The sequence below is a fragment of the Cyrtonyx montezumae genome, unplaced genomic scaffold, assembly GCF_038088225.1.
Source record: "Cyrtonyx montezumae isolate F1298 unplaced genomic scaffold, pur_monq_1.0 scaffold_9, whole genome shotgun sequence".
NCBI classification, from domain to species: domain Eukaryota; kingdom Metazoa; phylum Chordata; class Aves; order Galliformes; family Odontophoridae; genus Cyrtonyx; species Cyrtonyx montezumae.
The window spans coordinates 9,350,301-9,370,989 of record NW_027072100.1 but is presented as its reverse complement, the minus strand read 5'-3'; the positions used below and the strand labels follow the sequence as shown (position 1 = coordinate 9,370,989).

At 50.0% G+C, this 20,689-nt stretch overlaps 1 protein-coding gene across 10 annotated transcripts in view; it reads left to right on the top strand.

Moving 5' to 3' along the window:
* The first annotated feature begins 6,009 nt into the window (after positions 1 to 6,009).
* KCNQ2 (potassium voltage-gated channel subfamily Q member 2) overlaps positions 6,010 to 20,689 on the top strand; it is a 55,593-nt gene continuing 40,913 nt past the window's right edge. For all 10 annotated transcript variants that reach the window (XM_065754129.1, XM_065754124.1, XM_065754127.1 and 7 more), the window contains exon 1: positions 6,010 to 6,305. In XM_065754129.1, the coding sequence (XP_065610201.1) occupies positions 6,010 to 6,305 (296 nt within the window). The remainder of the gene's footprint in view (positions 6,306 to 20,689) is intronic.

The following is a 20,689-nucleotide window of genomic DNA, read 5'->3' as shown; positions in this document are numbered from 1 at the left end:
AGTCCTTCCGTGTGCCTGCCTGCCTGCAAATTTAGGCTGGCCTGTTTTTGCTTAATCTAAATTATTTCTAATCTCTCCTTGTCTGGCACTATTTTCATTCCTTCTATCTGCTGAATGCTCTCTGCAATGCTGGCCAGCGGAGCACTTAGGTTTGATGAACCTGGAAGCAGCCAGGCTGCAGGACAAGGCACACCAGGGTCATCTGCAAGAAGGGCAAAGAGAGGAGGATGAGCCCCAACTAGCAGCACTGCTGTAGATTGCTGAGTTCCTACCACTCTGCTTGCTGTCAGCACACACAGGGAGATGCTGAGAGAGACATTTTGCACTCACAGTCTGGTGCCCAGAGGACAGGAACATCCTTTGGACCAGAGAGCACAGGATGAAGTTGCAAGAACACAACAGGGACTGCATGTAAATAAGGCTGGGAGGGAGGAAAAGCCATCCTGCAAATGCAGCTTCAGTTTCATCCGGAGGAATGCCCCACAGAGAAAAAGCAGGACCAAAGGAGTCCAATATCTTATGAGTTTGTTATGAAAAGGTGTGGCTGGTTTTTCTGATGCCTAATGGTGCTGTGGATGTGTTGCCATCCCCATCACCAGAGAGATATCAGGATTTGTCTCCTCTCTGATCATGTATTTTTACTTGCAGCAACCTGAAGTATCTCACTTATCTTTAACAAATTGAGATAAAAATCGCCAGAGAGACAGATCCAGAGCTGAACAACATATGCCAGCTTTCCTTGAGCCCAGAAAGTCCCTTTCTCTCTTAGCCCAGGGTGCCCAGTACTGCTTGGAGCTGGGAGCCTATTTATTTTTGCTGGATGTGTTGTTTTCCTTCCTTCATCACTGCAGAACAATCCACGAGTGGAATCTAGTATGCTCCTGTATCGCTCATCTTAGATGAGACAGATGTGTCAGCATTGTTAGCTATTTCAGTACGGGCTTTTTCTTTCTGATGACAACCTCCAGGTCCTAAATATTCATGCAGGCTTCAATTCAGCTTTGAAGTTGGTGGGAGGCAGGTGCTCGAATGGGAACAAAGCAGCTCATGGGCCATGGGAGACTGGCCCCAGGTGCAGCTACAATCCCGGGGGGGTGCTTCAGTGGAAGCAGTCAGTCTTGAGCTGGACCCCAAATTTATGGGATCTGGTAGAGCTGGTCAGTTCTGTTGTAATAAAGCTGCAAGTTGCAAAGAGCAGTGTGTTGGTTTGAAGAAACTGGAAGGTGCTGCCCATGGGAAGCCTTCCAAGCCGTGCCAGTAAGGGGCTGCCCCACACAGAGCTGCTGGTGGCTCCATGGAGGGGAGATGAGGTCCTGGTGTTGTCTTGTCCCAAGGGATGAAGTGTGGGAGCACAGAGATGACAGCAATTTGATTTGCGTGGCCTTGGTCCTCATGGGTGCAGGGGGAGGCAGAAAGTCAAAGAGGTTGGGAGGGACGACGTAAATGATGGAGATGTGAGGAATGACAGAGATCTAAATTTACAGAGTCTGGGAAAAGGAAGACTCAGGGGCAACGTGGTCACAGGCTAAAAATACCTTCAAGGTAACAATATAAATGAAGAAAGGGAATTGTGCGTTGTCTCAAAGGAGGGTAGGGCAAGAGCCAGAGCTGGAGGCTGGTGAAGGAGATGTGGAGAGCAGAGGAGAGGGAGACCAGGCTGGGCTTTGCCAGGAGATGGGGCTGGGGGGCAAGTAGGGCCACGAGATAGTGGGGGAAATGAGGTGGACACATCCCTGTGTGATCATCTTACTTCCTTTTAGCTTTGTGCATGCCCTGAAGGTAACCCCATTTAATTCAATAGAATTCACCCCAACTTTGTTTTTCACCATCGCTTCTCTTTTCATGTGCCTGGTCCGCTTGCTGATCCTCTGGGATCTGATTTTCTTTCCATTCAGGACAGCACAGCACAGCACAAATACTGAAACCTCACGAATTTTAATCGCTCTTAGAAAGGAGAAACAAAAAAATGTGATTTGAGTAAAGGATGCACGTACACTTCAGAGGTTTCTTTCCATGCAAGTGCTCCTTGCTGCAGCCCAGGCCCATCCCATTCAGCATAACTTGCCCTGGGTTTTGCTGTAGGTGCCCCAAGGAGGTAGGTGCTAAGAACAAGACAGAAAGATGGATGATGGCACAGAATTTTTGCATCTGCTAAATATGTAATATGAAACAAGTAGCTCTGTCAGCACCAGATGGAAGGCAGCCTGGCTTTTTATCAACGCGCTGCCTGTAAATTCTGACTGGAGCATTTTAATGGCTGGGGGGTTGGGGAGTGATGTCTGCATGTATACCTTTCTCTGATGTCCAGCAGAGCTGAGATCACACTTCAGGATCCCCTTTGAATGGGAAAGGAGACAGCAAAAGAGAACCTCTCCTTTCTAGGCTTCTTGTTTTCATGACAATTGACACAAACTTAATTAACCTCAAGGCTGATGACTGTCAAATTTGATTGAAACTGGACAGTCATTTGGTGTCTCTTCATCTTAGGCTGTTCAAGAATATCAGTGGTGATGCTGTGGTTGGATGCATGTGCCCAGAAAGGCTTTTGATCTCTGTTCCGTGCCCATGACATTGAAGCCCCTTCACTCTCAGGATGGTCCCTCAGCACTGGGATTGTCTCCACCAAGGGCTGATGTCCCCATCTCCTCCTGGAGATTTTGCAGACCCTCCGGCCAAGCCATGAATGGGAATTGCAGGTTGGTGAGAAAAGCCACCCCACCTGCTTCTCACCCTGAGTCCATAGCAACTCCACATTTATTTATCACATCAATCCTTCCCTCAATCCAATTAACAGAGCATGGATCTTCAACCTAGTTTAAGCTTATTCAGCCATTTTCTCTCTCATTGAAGACCCATTTCATTATGGCTCAGTGCAGGCTCCCTCCAATTTAACTTGTCTATTGCTTCCTTCTCCATCATGCATTTGTGCCCAAATCTTCCTACCCCAAATGATGAAACCTTTGCTGAATGTTGGCTGGTGTTCTAGTCAGAAGTACATATTCCCCTTGCCACACTCAGATTCTTTTTCTGCTTCGGAAGTCTGCTGAATTCTCCACTTGTGCACAGGAACTTTTCTCATGGTGTTTTCCCCTATGGACTCGAGCTGTAGTGCTGGGTGCATCTGCACCCATCAACCTTACTCTGAACTCACATCTTGTGGTTTAAATATCAAAAAAATGTTTGCCAAAATGGTGTTAGGAAGAGTTCCTGTTGGCAGAGTAGAAAGAGACATGTCTAATCAATAAATGTGGGCTCCAGGATGCTGGTTGCTGCCTGGAGAAGAGGATGGGGTGGGAAGAGGAAGAGGGTTCGGCATAAAATGGAGATGAGTGGATGTAGGGTGCTGAAAGATCAGTCACCACTCTGCTCTTGGATTAGCTTTGCTTGGATGGTGCAGCATCAGTTAGCCGAGCCCCGTACATAAGGAGATAGAGCCATCTGCTTTCGGATTTGAAAATAGCTTGGGGAGCAAGCTGAGGGTGCCAAAACTCAGGCTATGGGCAGCACAGGGCACGCAAACCACCGGTTGTTGGGTGGGTGTGGAGAAAGGGCTCCGGTTCAGTGTTTCAAGCAGAAGCATATCCCTGGAGTCATTCCACGTATTTCACACCAGTCTTTTTTTTCCCCCTCTTTTTACTACATCTGCAGTTGCCAAAGGACAGAACACGAACTTTCTGTATCATCGCATAGCTTGATAGATTTCCTCTTACCTTCAGGGTCTGAGCTCTCTGCCACGGTATTTGTGTTTAAAGCCATCAGTAGTGTTGAAAGCAAAGAACTGACTCAGTAATTCTGTTTGTGGAGACAGAGTGTCCTTGGATCAGATAAAAGCACCTTCCCAGTACTGCTTTTACATACTTCATTAATTCATATAGTGTTAGAGGCTTGTTGGTGGCTGTCTGTCCTCCTGCTCCCCAGCAGAAGTAGCAACAACCCTCTTCATCTTTGACATCACACTGGCAACTTGATTGAGCAGATGGCAACCCTGCCCACGTCAGAGGGGCTGGAACAAGATCCCCTCCAACCTAAGCCATTCTGGTATGTCCTGCTACAGAACCTCTGGCCCCTGCTCAGTTTTCTGCTGGTCTTCCTTTGAGGTTTCATCTCTCTCCCAGATGAAGCCACAATCCCTGACAGCCACCAACACCACCCCGCACCTTTCCCAGCATCTTGCTTACACCCAGGGCTTGGGAGTGGTGAAACCCCTGCACCCCCCCCACCCCCCCCCGGAGCCCACTGCTGTTTTCTGACGGTGTCAGAGATGCATGGCACCCAAAGCTGTGCTGCAGTGTGACACCACAAATGACCAACTAATTAGGCAAAGAGGAGTGCAACGAACTTAGAGACTTCTTTAGGGCTCACAGACTATTAGTAATCTGGAATTTGTTAATTGAAAATTGCTTCCTCTGTTTGTTGTTGGCCTTTTGGTGGAGGGGGATATTTCCTGCTTTTGGACTGAGTCGCTGTATCTATAATAATGCACTTTGTACATTAGTGCCAGGCACATTTGTAATTGGCTACCTCATTAAAGAACACTAATGATCTTACAAGTGTTCACAAATAATGAATAGAATGGCCCCTCACTGAATTGAGTAATTTATTCACTGACATACTTGCAGATCTGTTTTTTTCATTATTTAAGCCAGCTTTAGCTCCCTGCCTGCCTTGCAGAGGCATTCCTTTCAGCCATTTGTTGGAGATAATATGGGTCACAGGAAACTTGCTGTTCATTGGGATGTAGGGTTGCTCCACGCTGGAGCACATACTTGATAGGATGTGGAGGACAAGAAGCAGTGATGTCAGTCTCTGGTGCATTAGTTGCTGCTGGGATTCTCCTAAAGCATAGAGGACAAAAAGCCAGGACTTGGGAAATGCAGTCCAGAAAGTAATGCTGATTTTCTCTTTTAAATATGGAAGCTGTAAAATAGAGTGTGTGCTGTCCTGAGTCCTGTGATTGTCCATCAGGAGGAAATATTCTTTGGTGCAGAAGCCTGCCATGATTTATGGGGGAAAATAGTAATGCTGGGCCATCACTTACAGGATATGACAAAGAAGTGGTGTGGGTCAGAGCACTTCGGGATGGACTTCCTACAGTGGGAGCTTGGTAGGAACATGATGGCAAAGTTTCAGCATGGGAAGTAAGGTGCATAGGGGTTTGTCAGCCTCAAGAAGATGGGTTTGAGTTTAGGGAAGCACGGACAAAGGGGACAGCCTTGTATAAGGGGATTTGTTGTGATGTTACAGTAGCTGAGTGGGCACGGAACTGATTCCTTCCTGTGATCCCACAGCACTGTCTGTGCCCACTGCTACACAGACTGTTCAGAGCTGTGTGGATGGACACCCCACCACAGGACCCCCCCAGCAGAACAGCTCACACCACGGGGCCTTCCCATGGGAGAAGTGATTTTGTAGGAGGAAGCCAAAGCGGGGGGACACTGGGGGGTGACTGAGAGGGGGGTGGGGGCAGGGGAAGGTACCAGAGCTCGATTTTAGAGGATGCTGGAGCTTGCTTTTGGGGGGACGATGCCAGATCTGGAATATTTGAGACAATGCTGAAGGCTGCTTTGTGGGGGGACACAAGAACTTGCTTTTTCTTCTTCTTTTTTTTTTTTTTTTTTTTTGCACTTGCTTCTATTAGTGAGTGTGCTTTTGGTGTTTCTATTGCGATTTTTTTCCTCTTCTATTTTTTTTTTTTATCCCATCCCATCCCCTTCCCCCCCTCTCTCCCCCTCCTCTCCTCCTTCAAGATCCTCATTGCGAAGGATGCTTCGCTGCGGGACTTCAGCAGCCGCCCCCCGCACAGCTGAGGGTTAACGGGGCGGGCGGAGCGGGCGGGGCGCGGCCCGGCGGAGCCCATTGCGCCCGGTTCCGTTCCGTTCCGTTCCGTTCCTGCGGCGTCTCCAGCGCCGGGCGCGGAGCAGCGGAGGGGAGCGCGGGCGGAGCCCCCCTCCCATCCCACCCCTCCCTCCCTCCCTCTCCCCCGCGGCTCCGCCGCCCCCGGCCGCCACCATGGTGCAGAAATCCCGCAACGGAGGCGTTTATCCGGGGCCCGCCGCTGAGAAGAAGCTGAAGGTGGGCTTCGTCGGGCTGGACCCGGGAGCTCCGGACTCCAGCCGGGACGGGGCTCTGCTCATCGCCGGTTCCGAGAGCACCAAGCGGGGCAGCATCCTCAGTAAGCCCCGTTCGGGGGTGTCGGGCAGCGGGAAGCCCCCCAAAAGGAATGCTTTTTACCGCAAGCTGCAGAATTTTCTTTACAATGTGCTGGAGAGACCGCGAGGCTGGGCTTTCATTTACCACGCATACGTGTGAGTAATAAAAAGGTGGGGGGGGAGGGGGAAGGTTGGGACGGCGTAGCCCCTTCCTTTTGCCCCCAGCCCCAGATTTCTCTTTGCCACCCGTTACCAATCGTGGAGTGCGGGGTGGGTGGGGGATGCTCCAGCTGCAGAACGGCTGCAGGGAAGGGAGTGGGGGAGGGGGGCGGGGGTGAAATGCTCGGGGAACCCGAGTGTGTTACGGTCCCCCCCACACTCCTCCAGTAGCTGCCGCAGCCCTACGATGTCCGGGCGCGGTGTACCTGGGGAAAGGGTGTGCGATGTGTGTGGGGTGGGGGGGGGGGCAGAAGCCGTCCCTGCAGAGCTGGGGGTGGCTCCGGCGGGGAGGTGCAATGCACCGGTCCTGTGCGTGTCCCCGTCCCCCCCCACCCCCCCCTTTACCTCCCTACTTGCAGGGGAAGGGGCTGCGGTGGGTGCGTGCAGGGGAGCGATGGGGAGGGAGCGCTCCTCCGTCTTGCTTGAAATCACCATAGCAATGCTATGCTCTGAACACAAAGCGATGCTCAGGCTCTGGCTTCTTGCCCTCCCCCCACATCTCCTCCGGCCCCATCTTTTGCGGGGTACTGCAAAAAGATGTGGGGCCGGGAGGGGGTTTGCGGCTCCGCAGTGGGGCCGGGAGGTTCTCCTGTGCCCCCGTGGGAGGGAGCGGGGTGGGAATGTCTGCGAAGAAATGCTGAGCCGCGTCCGGGGCTTCCTTGTGGGGGGCTGGGGGGGATGGGGATGGAGCAGGAACAAAGGAGCGGTCCTGGGGTGCGCGTTTCCCCTCGGCAGCCTCGATTTTAGGCAGAAATAGACACGCTGGGTGGAAAAATTGGCCCCGTCTGGAGGCTGTGCTGCGGGAGGAGGGCGGCTGGCTGCCCGTTGTTCCCAGGATTGCGAAGGGGGAGGGTCGGGGTAAGTCGCTGTGTTACTGCAACTCCCTTCCCTCTGGGACTTTCCACTGTTCTGCGGTCCTGGGCTCCATCACAGCCCCGTTTGGGAGCCTGCTCCCTTAGAACCAATGTGTCTTGGTTTTTTTTGTTGTTGTTTGCATGTTCTTCATCATGGCCAGGGCCTTCATCGGCTCCATCGAGGAGATTTTGGGGGTCTTGTTATTTTCCCCCTCCTGTTCCTTTTGCTGCTAACGCCGTTCTCAGATCAGGTGTTGGGATGTGCTTTATGGTCCTCAGCCATTTTGTGCCTTGAGGCCTCCCAGGGAGGTGTGTTGTGTCCGGGTGGTGAGATGCTGCTCGGAAGGAGATGTTGTTTGGGAGGAAGGGAAAGCTTCACCCTGCACTGCAGTGGGGTGGGGGCTCGCAGTGAGCTTGATGTCCTCAGGAACATCCTTGGAGCTTGGTGGTGGCTGTGATGGGAGCAAGGTCCTGAGCATTCTCCATGCCCAGGAATTCAAGGTTTTTGGTGCCTCACGGAGGGGCTTGTCTGGGTTTACGCTGAGATGAGGTGATTGTATACAGTGTGCACTGTGCGCTCTTAAATGCAAGTGAAAACCCAGCAGTGAAAGGGGCTGAAAGACAAATGGCCAAGAGCAGGGGTAGCTCTGCCTGGGTGGGCTTTGTAAGCTTCTTTTGCTTCTTCAGCTGCTGTCCTAACTTCAGATTCACCTTGCTCTCTGCAGTGGTATTGGCTTGGGCAGGCAGTAATCATCGCAGAGCATGAGCAGGGCATCCCACGCTCCTTCCTTCTAGGGCTCATTTTCTCTTGAAGCCCCTGTTTCCAGTGCATCCCTCCAGAGCTCCACAGATGCATCTTGCTCTGGCCCTGTGGCTCTGCTCACCTGGCTGGAGCTGTGCCTGAGTAGGAAACACTGCAAAACCACCCCTGACCTGCACTGCTCGTGGCTCAGGTGGGAGATGCTGTGAGGTCTGTGAAGCATTAGTGATGTGATTAATTTTTTACAGTGTGCCGGGATGTTTTGTGGGTGCCAGTCTTCTGAAGCATGTGTATGATAAGGTTGGCCTTGGCAGGTCAGTAACGTGTTATTCAGAGAGCTGGAGGGTACGATGAGCATCTCACAAAGTCACTGGAGTGAAACCCAGCACCAGTTACTCCGTTTGCTGCTCGTCAGCTTGGTCCCCATCACTGCCACCCTTGTCCGTGTCAGAATGGGGCCAGCAGGGGCTTTTTCTGGGGTTTTGTACCAAAAAATCATTCAGCAAGGATGGGCACAAAGCCTGCTGGCTGCTTCTGCACAGGCGTGAGGGCAAAGGGAATGCCTCAAGGTCACGAAGTTTGTGTGGGAGAGCTGCCTGGAGATCCCCATGCAGGTTGCAGTATTTCCCGTGCTGCATGCTAGCTCCAATCCATTGATCTATTTTCCTTCTCTTTCTGTCGTTTTTCCTTCCTCTTTGCACCATTTTGTGCATAACAAAGCAGAGCGATTCAGCGCAGCTTCACCTCAGCTGTTCCCTCTGTAAAAGCACCCTGCCCTTCGTGAGCAGGAGCCCTATTTCATATTGCTGTGTTGTGATTCATTTCTGTGCACAACAGCCCTTCCCACGCCGACACAAGTGGGTGACCCATTCGTGGTACTTGTTTGTGCACATTATAGATGTGTATATGTTCTGAATGGTTTTGTGGACATCAGAGTCTCATGGATCCCATGTTGGAGTGTGGTTGGAGTTAGACTGTGGGCTTCCTGCATCTCCCATATTTTCCTGGTATTCCTCTTATTCCTCTCAGCTCTCTTCTTTTTCTTTTTTTTTTCTTGTCTTTTTTGGCAGAGCCATAGCACTGCAGCACATGGCCTCATTCTGTTCAAGGTTGAGCTGAAACTTGAAAAGTTGAGCCCTGTCTAAGCAGCAGGCCATGCTTTCTGAGGGATGCAGCAGCACTTAGATCTCGTGGCAGCTCTGCACAGAGAGGCATTTTGCTTGCAAAATTGTTCAGTTTTCCTTTTCATTTTTTTTTCAATGATTTATATTTTTCCCCCTAATCCTCTTACCTCGGTTATTATTGCATGTCCCATGCTCAGTAGTGCTGAACCTGAAGTGCTGTGATGCATCTTATTCCAGAAAGGATGCTGTGCTCCGTGCCAACCTGGCGAGGTACTTGGACCGGGCACCCCACAGCCCTCTGTGTCTGCAGGTGCATTTCCTGACCTCTGGGTGAGCTGCTCTTGTTTGGGACCTATATTCAGCCACTTTTAAAGCAGCGTGCCTACAGCAAATGGAACAATGAACAGAATGCAAAAATTACCTTTTAAGCAGTCAAAGCCACCACTGTCTCCAGCACGTCCCTTGACACAGCTATGGTGGCAGCAGCTACGGAGCATTGAGAGGATGAAGAGTTGATGTGATTTCTTCCCTACAGATGTGGGGTTTCTCAGTGCAGAAGTGGCCTCCTTTGTGACTCCACCATTTTCCCCCTCAGGGACAAGGGAAAATGCGGTTATTTCATGCAGGATCTTTCTCAGATCATCTTTTGCATTTGATTTAATGCCTTTGGGACCCCCTAGGCGTTTTTCTGCTGTCAGGAAGCTCCTGTGTTTTGTTTTGGTTTTCTCCCCAGTTAGTTTTGTATACCTATTTTATGGCATTGACTATCTAGGAGAAAATGTAGATTGATCCTCTTATGTATTCCTCCCCTTGTTTATGGTGAGCCCTTAGCAACCCCAGAGCCATCCAACCCACCAGTGATGGGCAGGGACCTCCTCACATCCTACTGGGTGTGTAGGATGAAGATCCATCACAAATCCAATGTGCTGAGCATAACGGAGCTGCTGGGCTCCAGGAACTGATGCCCTCACTGTGCAGTTTGTCCTCCCTGGGGACTTCCATGCTGTGATGTCTCACCAACTCCTGCTTAGTCAGAGCTGGGTGGGAGCAACCTGATTTAATGTGTCACGTTCCAGTCATATTCACCCCACACTGACATTCAGGAAAGGAAAAACAAGGTAGTCCCTTGGATGTCCTCCTTTCTGCAAGGCACCTCAACCAGCAGAGCCTCCGTCTTAAGAAGGAATGATCCTCCCAGAGCAAGTCCCACACCCTCTACTGAAGGGAAGATGGGTGTTCATTCAGCAAAGAAATGCAATTTGTGAAAATGGAATTTGTTTTATATATATATATATATGTGTGTGTGTGTGTGTGTATATGTGTATATATATATATATTTTGCTTGGCTGTGGATATAGGAGATGTGGTGAGATGAGGCTGTGGTTCGTTGTTGGAGCAGGATGGAGGATTGTTGTCAGGCTTTTGTGGGGCTTACCAGGATAAAAAAATAGCATGGAAGTCTTGTCTGTGACGTTTGGGATTCAAGCAGCAAATGCTCAGCCCTGTGTAACCCTGCTTAAGGTTGCTCAAATACACAGCTGGCTGCTCTGTTGGCTTTGGAGGGAACAATTCCTCTTTAAAATCGTGGTGGCAGTTCCTGCCATGTAATCTCCTGTGGAGAAGAAACAGGAGAGCAGAGGAGGATGGAGGGTGATTCCTACAGAGGATTAAACTACAGCATGCTGCTGTGGAAATGTGAGAAACATCCTCTGCAGGGACAAGATCTTCAGCACTGAGCTGGATAAGACCCTTCTTCCCATGGTGGTTCACGTTGCTATGGGATAATGCAATGGCTTTTGGCCTCCAAATGATCAGAAAGAAATTAAGTACGTTTAAAAAAACAGCTGATCAGGGTGGTCTGGGCAGAGTTTGATGAATGCATATAGAGGGGAGCTGTGCTGTGAGGTGGTTTGAGCAGCGAGCATGTGCCAGCAGGACCAGGTAGCGCAGGGGGACACTGCCATGTGTTCCAACTGTTCCTAGCTGGGCTGCAAGCCAAGAGTGCTTGGGCTCCTCTGACATCACCTAGAGCAGAGGATGGCCCTGCTGACTCTGCAGGAGCAGGTATTTAAATTGGCCTTATGGTGGATGTGCCCGTCCACACAGGCTGAAACAAATACGTTGTTTTTCAGCAGCTAGAACAAGCTGGAGCTCCTGGTGACCTCGGCTTCCCACGTGCTTCTCCCAGCCTTGTTCTTGGCAAGCTGTGAATGCAGTGGCCTGTGACACGCAGACTGAAGGTGTTTGGGGAGGTCATGTGCATCTGTTCTAAAGCACTGAATTAATTATGTGCAGAGCTGTCTGCTGGGGCGTATCTTGAGCAGAAGTCACTGGCTGGGATGATGAGAGCTGCTTTATTGCAGCCTCTGGGCTTCCTGGCTGCCTAACTGCCAATAAACAAGGGAAACTGGAGCATTCCTATGTCTATCTCTCATCTGTCTGCAGCATCACTCCAGCCTCTAATGTGCTTTCTAAATCCGGTGTTGGTGAACATCCATCTGGTGACTTCTTTAGGGTGGATCTGCCTTAAATTGCACCAGGGGGCATCAGGACTGCTGGGTGCAGCAGGAGCTTCCTGATTTGTGTTAGTGTGGGCCATGCTCAGATGTTGAGCTTGGTGATGCTCAGATGCTTGCTGGATGGAGGCACTGTGTTCTGTGTTCCTCCCGGAAATCCCATAGGATCCTCAGTGCACATCTGCTTTCTGGAGATGCCTGTTTTTCTCTTGATGACGAAGGGAACCTGAGTTCCCTTGTATACTTTGGGTGGAAGCTGGATGAGATGAGTCCCAACAATGAGGTGGGAAGACAGAGCCTGGCATCTGTTTGCAAACTGAAAACTGGAGTGAGCTGAGGCAATGCCAAGCATCTCCCACCACAGCCACTAGGCTGTTCAGAGCCAGAACTGCACTGTGGATGTCCCAGCATGTGAAGGCAGGAGATGGATCTGATCCACACCAAACCAGAATGACCAAGATCTGAGTTCCACACTTAGCCAGCAACTGTTAAGCGGCAGTTTTGAGAAAGGAACCTTTACAGCAAACCCCAGTCACCTTGCAGACCTGCAACCCAAGTCCCAGAGGGAATTAGAGGATAATCAAACCTTATTAACACCGCTTATTGTTTGAAGCTGCTCTGGTTGTGTCTGGGCTCTGGGGACGGAGTGCCCAGTGGGATGGCCAATCTTCCTTCTGACACTGAATGCATGTCGGGTACAGGGCACAGGGCAGGGAAACGAGAGGATGAGCAGTGTCGGGGAGCAGCTGTCCTCACTGAGTGGGGGCTGAGGATGCCATATGTGTCTGTACATGGCAGCAGGCACTCACCCTCTCTAGGACGAGATTGCTCAAGGCAGAGGTTATGCCTTCAGGATGGACTTTCCCAGGGATTCCCAGATGCTGCATTTGCAAACAAAGCCTAATCTGCCTCAAGTCCTGCCTTCTGCTTTGCAGCTCTACCAACCCAGGGAGCAAAATCTGTTCGAGGCGATTGCAGAGCTGCTGTCACACGCTGCAATGGATGAGTGCAGCAGGGCGGGTGTTCCTCGCACAGCTCCCACAAACACGCTGTCACTCCCTATAAAGCTCTTTTGGTGCCCAGGAAATAAACCTAGCAGAGATCCTGACTCAAAGGTGACTCACACACACCTCTTCTCCATCGTTGGTGTGAGTGTGGGAGCTCATGTCTGGTCACCTGCTGCGTGTTTGTTGCAACTCGTGGTTGGTGTGGTTGGAAATTTAACGAGTGGCACAAAAGAGAAGAGAAAAACTTGAGACAAACAATAGTTGTGGTGAACACCAAGGAGAAAACAGTATTCATAGCATAGCAGTGTGCAAGCAGCCCTAATAAAAATGTCAGCTTCTGTTCTGTATGTGAAGCCAAAAAGATCCAACCCCTGATGTAAAGACTTCAGGTTGGTTATTAGGAAAAATTTCTTTCCCAAAAGAGCGGTGATGCAGTGGCACAGCTGCCCAGGGGGTGGTGGGGTCACCATCCCTGGAGGAGCTCCAGAGCTGTGGGGATGTGGCACTTGAGGGGTCGTGGGTAGTAGGCTGGGGTTGGGGGTCTGAGAGCTTCAGTGATTCTGTGACTTTCTGTATTGAACAGAAGGCAGGTGAGAGTCTTAAAGTAGGTGCTGGGGGACCGCTGGCAAGTGATGGCTTTGTTCCAGTCTTCTTTATAACAGTGTTTGCCTGGCTGCTTCATTGCTTTTGAATTGATGTGTTGGTTGCTATTCGAGCTCCTTGGGCTTGAAAAGGAAACTGGTTGGCTTTGGTTAGGATGGGTGCCTCCCCAGGAAACACTCCCTGTGCTGAGGCAGGTGCTGCTTGTGTGTGCTTGCTGCAGCTTCGTTGTGTGGCAGTGAAATGGCAGTACTGGGAGTTTTTTTCAGCTGCATGTTTATGGGATTTTGTGCGACGTGGAGTCTCAGAGTGGCCATTAATTGACTTTATGTTTGCCTGGAGCTTCGTTACTAGGTCTGAGGAACGTAGAATGGGATGTAAGAGCGCTCCGTCTTTCACTTTAGAGGAGAGCAAAGGAGTTGAATATCAATCTCTCAATATTAGAGCTGGGCAAACAGAGAGTGAGGCCATGCTTCCTCCTGCCATGCTAAACCATATGGTGGTGAAACCAGAATGCTTCCAGAAGGGGCAGTGAAGAACAAAACCTCTCTCTGTGATGAGGGCCATGCGTTGCTTCTCGAGCATTGCTGTCAGTGCTGTTTCCATCCTGTTTGCTCATCCTTCTTGTTCTGTGCGTGGCGAGTAAGGGGATATTGTCCAAGCAAACCCCTCCCTGGGTCTTCCTCCAAGTTTCCTGGGTTTATTAGCACTGGTCTGTGCTTTGAGGACTAGTGAGACTCCTGAGTCATCTCCTTAGGCAGGGAGCTATTTATTGCAGCGTGTGTTACACTCCATGGGAGTGGGTGTCTCTCTTCCGCTTTTGGATCCTGCCCTGACTCTATATAAAGGCTTGAATGAGCAGCAAAACTCTGGCTGTGCTGTTTGGAAGATGTGTGCTGCTGACCTGTATCCTCTGGCTGAAGGAGCGTGGTGGTTCTGAGCACCGGTAGGGGTTTGTGTGGGATATTTATCCTCCTTGGCATCTCCCAGCTGCTAGGATGGCTTGCAGGGATGCAAGGCACTGTGTGATGGCGTCCAGGGGTGCTGCTTGCACTGCAGTGGCTCACAACCAAGCAGGAAGCGTGATTTGTAACTCCTTTTCACCCGTCAGGTTGATTTTGCAGATGCTTTTGGCTTTTTAATGGGTGGGGTTTTTATCTCTCCTGTTCAGGAGAGGTGAGCTATTTCCTAGCAGCTGTAATTCTCTGTAGGTATCAGAGCAAAGACTTGGAAGTGCCAAAGACAAATACAGACAGGCTGAGAGACACTGACAGCGCAGGAGCTGCCAGACTGAGAGGGACTTCATTGTGTTGTTTCTCCAGGGGTGGTGGAAGGTCTCCCTTGTGTCCAGGTGGCCTTGCAGAGGGCTGTCTGGGTGCCTGGCCAGACCCCCCCCCCCCAGCAGCTTTGCAGGGAGCAGCATCCATCCGAGCGAGGGTTGATGGCAGAGTTAAACCAAGGCTGGCTTCACACCCCATTAAGCATCACACTGAGCCAGAGGGACCAGTCCTTGTGTTGTGTCTAACTGAATTGCTGGCACTTCAGGAAGGCTCCATCTCCATCGCTGGAGGGACCGATGCATTTAATCCGTATTAGTGTTAAAGAAACTTCGTTAATTGCGACATGGTGGTTTGGTCCTGGGGCTCCTGGATGCACATCACTGTGGTCTGTTTTTGATCGGTTGGTTGTTTTTCAGTTGTGGCATCTTCTATTAAAAAGGAAAAAGTCTTAGAGAGAAAGTGGGTGGGAATCTTTCTCTGTCGTGTCTCAGACATGACATGCAGCCATTTAGAATTTGGCACTGATTTTCCTTTCTTGCTTTTCACATTTTCTGCTTTAGAATCTAGAGAATGTAATGTTTTTAATGTAGTTTTTATTTGGTTGCTCCTTTTCTAATGTACCAGCTAATAAGGGGAAAGGATTTCTGCACTGAGCTGTTGTTGCTGCTGTTTTTTCCTTCTGCAACAGAAATCAGATCTAATGTGAACCCTTCACAAGCTGAGCTCTGACCACTGGTGGGTGCTGGGAGCATCAAGAGTAATGCTGATTAGTAGGTGCAGCATCTGAGCCAGGAAAGATAACGGCATGCAGAGCTGGGACATGGCGATAGATCAGCAATGACTTTGTAGAAACATTAAGGTTAGAAGTGACCTCAGAGATCATTGAGTCCAACTTCATCTGTCTTGGTGTGGGAGGAATGATTTGAGGTCTCACTGTGTGGCAAGGTAATGAGAGTGTTGGAATGGGGCAGATGAACAGGACTCTGAACTGTGACTCTGCTGGGAGATGGGGATGTAGGCACATACAAGTGGGTGAAATATGTCCTAGACTCAGTTTTTTGCTTCATGCTTTGGAATGGCCAAACCTGAGAGACCAAATCCTCCTTGCCCAGGACCTTGGGTTCCTGGGGAGCATTTCATCCAATCTGCCATTTTTGCAACCCTTCTTTGTGAACCCACTGCAGACTAAGTAAGCCTGAGCCCCAGCTCCCTGCGGAGAAGCTGAAATATGCTGAGCCCCCCCGCAAACAAGCTGCATTCCTACCCAACCTTGCTCTTCTAGCCCTTGCTGTGGCAGTGGATATCATTAAAAGCACCCAAAGGAAAGCCATTGAGCCAATGGGTTGCCATCTCCACCTGTAGCCAGGAATGCTCATCCTTCTGCAGCCTCATCTTGGCATGATGTGGGTCAGAAAGAGCTGGAGCTGAGCCTGAGCCCGCACTGTGCTCCTAGCCCTGCTGGGTGGGGACAGAACCAGGGAGCTGGTGCAGCCAGCACAGTGCTGGCTCAGCTCAGACCTGCTGGGGCAGCACCGTTATTTTTCATTCGCTGAAAGCGCAGCAGAAATTAAATAAAAGTTAATTAAATCTTTTTTCTTTTTTTTTTTTCTGCCTACTTCCTCTCCCTGTTTCTAGGGAAGACTGAAAAAATGTGCGAGAGAGGAAGTGGAACTCTGAGCATCCTCTGATGAATGCAGAATATGGCCCCTGTGGGACTGCGGGGAAAGGCCTTGTAATTACGGGGAGCGTCCTGCGAGGCTGGGTTACACAACCAGGATGGAGAGCTGCTCCTGCTCTGTGTTAGCAGCAGGCTGATGGGGCTGTGACTCAAAATACTACCTGGCTGTTATCCATTCATTGCTTTTTATCGTTGCTGGTGTCCTCTACGCACAGGGCAGACCACTCGCGAGGCTCCAAGCCAAGACAGCAGGGGAGGAGCAGGCAGGACTGCAAAAGGGCCATTTATATTGATGGTGACACAGTTCTCAAGTGGCCTCAGCATGTCTTGGGGCTGGCTGATGATTGCATGGCAATGCCACCAAGTGAAGGTGAATCCCCAGCTCGGGCAGGAGCAGCGTGCCTTGATGGTGGAGCAGTGTGCTGCTCACAAGCTGTTGGGTTAGGGGATGGAGTTTTAGCAAATGCTTGGAGATGTTGTACAGGGGGACTTGCACCTCTCCTTGGGGTTGGCCACGTCCTGGTGTCATGCTGCAGGATGTTGTTCTGCTCTTGTGCTGTTGTGTGATGTCATTGTTGGCTTTGATCTGCACAGACCTTGCTTGCTGGTGTGCTTTGCAGTGTCTGCTGCCAGACTTTGTGATCCTCCAGGAGGATTTAGGCTGTGACCTTTTCTGGTTTTACATGTGGGCTTAAGCTTAGCTGTGTGCTGGGAAGAATCATCCCCATTTGGGAGCCCAAGTGCAGAGGAATTCTGCACTACAGACAAGATCCCTGTGGCAGAGCCCAGCACTCTGTGCTGTCACCATGGCCTCTCCATCCTCCATCACCAGTTATCATTTCCTTCACAGACAAGGAGACCAACGTGTGTCCTTGTCCTGCCAGGCCTTCCTTGGCTTTGAATTATTAAATTAAGTCTCTGTTATGCATCACAGAGTTTGTTAGAACCCAGCTACGTATCACAAGAGAAAATAGTTGCTTCCCTGCTTTAAGAGTTTACTTCATCTACTTGTAAGACTTGCATTAAATGAAAGAGCATTTCACAGAGAAGACATCTGGTGAGGCTGAGGTTGGAAGTAGCTATGTAGAAGCACCATCTTGCCAAAACAATATGCTTTTCTCTGTCCCTTTGGTATCATCTGTATCTTCTGACTCAATCAAGGCTGACACGCGTGGGTTCCTTGTTGTCTCTGAGAGCACTGCCTGCAGAGTGCTATCTTTTCCAAGGTCAGATTTTTGCCCTCTCCTTGTAAGAAGTCAGATGGTACCCACAGCTGTGGAAGAGGCTGGCTTTGAGCTGCAGCAGCCCAGCCCTTGTCTCTCCTGTTTGTTTTTCTCTTGCTTGATGAGTGCCTTGCCTCCCTACCCCTACAGCATCCCTGAGCAGTGCTGTTTGATTGTACCCAGGCAGACAGTTCTCTCCTATTCCCATGGAATACTTGATGGGAACTTGCTTGAGATGAAATGGGTGTTGGAAATAGGGTCTCACTGCTGTCAGGCTGGAGCTGATTCCCTCTGGACCCTCCCTTTGCTGCTCCCTCCCTGAGCTGCTGAGCTCCCAGGAGCAGCCATCCAGCACAGTGCTGCAGGAGCTGCCTGGGGACCAGCTCGTGCCTAGAGAAATGGGTTAAAGCAGGATTTCACAAGCTTTTGCCTGCCATTTTAAATGGGAAGGATGTTTCCTTGGCAACGAGATGGATGCTTCCCAGCAGAGCATATGGCTTCCATCGACTTTGATTTACCAGCATGTTGAAATGGCAGCTAGATAATCCTCTTCAGCTTTAATGTGTCTGTGCCTTGTGTCCCTGTTGTTTGGGAGCTTTAAAGACCCTGGGACAGGTCCTTTCAGGGCTGGACTTGTTCTTAGCATCCTGAAATATGGAATTGACAGGATCCCCACATCCTAGAGACCTGTGCAAGCAGGGAGCAGCACTCAAGCATCACCTGAAGTAGAGTGCTGCAGGGTGGGCAGGAAAACATCCCCTGTTCCTGCTGCCTTCCACCAGCTGAGCTCCTCCTCCGGGAACATCATCTGCAGTCCTCTCTTCCTATTCTCCTCCCTGCTTTAAATCATTTTTAGATGTTTTCCACCTTTCACCACACAATCATCTGCCTCTTGCAGCTTGCTATTTATTGCTGTGTTTACTGGCGCTGGGAAATAAGGAGAGGGAACAAACCTCTCACTTGCTGGACTGGGTGGGCTCTGTGGGCTTGGTGGGCTTGTGCATATTCCTCCTTGCTGCTGCCCATCAGAAGGAAAGGCTCTCTGTGCTTTGGCAAATCGGATGAAAATTGACCAGTGTGGCCAAATATTAGGGGAAGCAGCCAGACAGGGCAATCACACGAGCCTCATTGTCTTAGGAGCTGGGATAAAAATAGACAGAGAGCTCCTTTCACACGACTGGGTGGTGCTGGGGTTGGTGCAGGACTGTGAGTGGCATGGTTAAATTTCACAGGAGGTTTTGTGCTAAGGAAAGGGGGTGTTCTGACCCCTCTGCTGCTGGGCTCCCTCTAACTGCTGGCTGAGGGAGGGCAAACTGAGCAGGTGGGGACATCACCAGCTCGAAGCAGTGTTGTGCATACTGCGCGAGTCTGTGAATGTGTCCTTCTTTTCCCCCAAGACACAGTTAATTAAAAATGATGAGCAAGTGAAATTAGCAGTGCTTCGGTAATGCTTGTGTTTCCTGCTTTGGCTTTACCCATCGGGCTCTTGTTTCAAGACCCCGCTCTTGTTATCAAGGCTCTAAGGGTCTGCCATGCCTAGCCCTGGGCCACCTGCCCGCAGCATGCACTGAAATTCAGCCCATCTTTCACTGTTGGTGGTCACAATAGGAAGGAGCCCAAGAGCACAACTCTGGAGTTTCACTGCTAGGAAGGTATAAACCGTGGGCTTGGGACATGGTGAAAGTGAGATGATAAAGGCAGCACAAGGATGCTGCTGAGGCTCTGAGCTGGTTCATGCAGCTCCTTCTGGGGCTCGCTGTGATGATGTTGACAGAGGTGCTTTAATTCTTGTGACTGTAAAAGCAGTGCAGAGGCAGAAATAAGGGAACAAAACTAAGGATGCTCAGGGAGGTGCAGCTTGTCCTTGGTGTGCAGGGAACCTCAGACTCGAGCTGAATAGCTGATTCTGGGACAGACCTTTGGAAAGCTGGCTACTATTCCTGTCTGCAGCAGGAACCAGCCCTGCACATTTTGAATACAATCTTGCAATCTGCAATTAGACCAGAGCCTATTTCTGTATATCCCATTCCCTCGAGGAATGTTTAGATGAGATGCAGCATTACGTTTTGCAGGGACATCTTGCTTTTAACCCAATTTGAGAGCACAGTTAAGTCAGGTCAAGTGACTTGCACGAGTCAGCAAGAGGATTTTTTATGCCTTCATGCTCAGACCATGCAGTATAGCCCTTAGCTTTTAAAATTTATTTCCTTATTATTATTATTTTTAATTTCCCTTGAGGTATTGCCAAAAAGCAGCACTTTGCTCTAAGGAGAGATCTTGATCTTTGTATACAGGTAAAGGTTAAATTTGGAAGCTCTGTGTTCCTGTACTTACTAGTAATAATTTCTCAGAGGTAGAGAGGAAGCAGAGATTCTTTTCGGGGAATACCCTGTGGGATGAAGCACGGGCAGTGCTCAGATTTCAATCTGAATAATACTGGCGTTGCATGAGACAGCAACTTTCCCTAGCATTAAGATCAATGAATGTGCCCTGAGTAAATGCCTGCACAGGCATTTTAAGAATTACTCAACTGTCCCATGTTTTATACTCTTAATTTAACTCTGAACGGACAATAATTGTGCTGAGGTCTACACAGCTGTTCTGTGAACCATTCCTGCAGTCACATGGATGTATTTCTCCCCACCTGGTTTTTGCAGCAGATCTCAGCCCTGCAGCACGGAGCCCCTGGGAAGATGTGCTGACTGATGAATGCTTTGGGTTTCCTTCCAGACCTCTGACTGCTCCGAGGCTGCAGCACAGCACAAGGAGATCATGCAGATAAGCATTTCCCAGTGATTCATGCCGCAGGAGGACAGAGAGGAGTGTTTGAGCTAGAACTTGGTGTGTGTTCGTATTAGCAACACGGCTTTGTTATGAGTTTGAGGCGCCTTGAGTGAGTTAAGTAATTAGAGCCAGGCAAGTCTATAAAACAGGCTGCAGACTGCTGAAATGTGTCCCTTTTTTTTGCTGTGAATGTTCAGTTCTTGGTCTCTGTCGCTGATCTTTTCCAGCTGGCATTTGTTCTTTGAGGATTCCACTCAGGAAAGCTCTTAGGGTACAAGAGCTGTGGAGATGTGGCACTGAGGGACATGGTTAGTGGATGTGGTGGGATGGGTCAGCGGTTGGACTTGGTGGTCTTAGTGGTCTTTTTCATCCTTAATGATGGTATGATTCTATGGTCAATCTTACTTGTAAATGCGGAGTTACATACAACTTTGCTGGTCAAGGTTCTGCCATGTGAAACCCCTTTCTACTCCAATTCCTGCAGTACATAGGTCC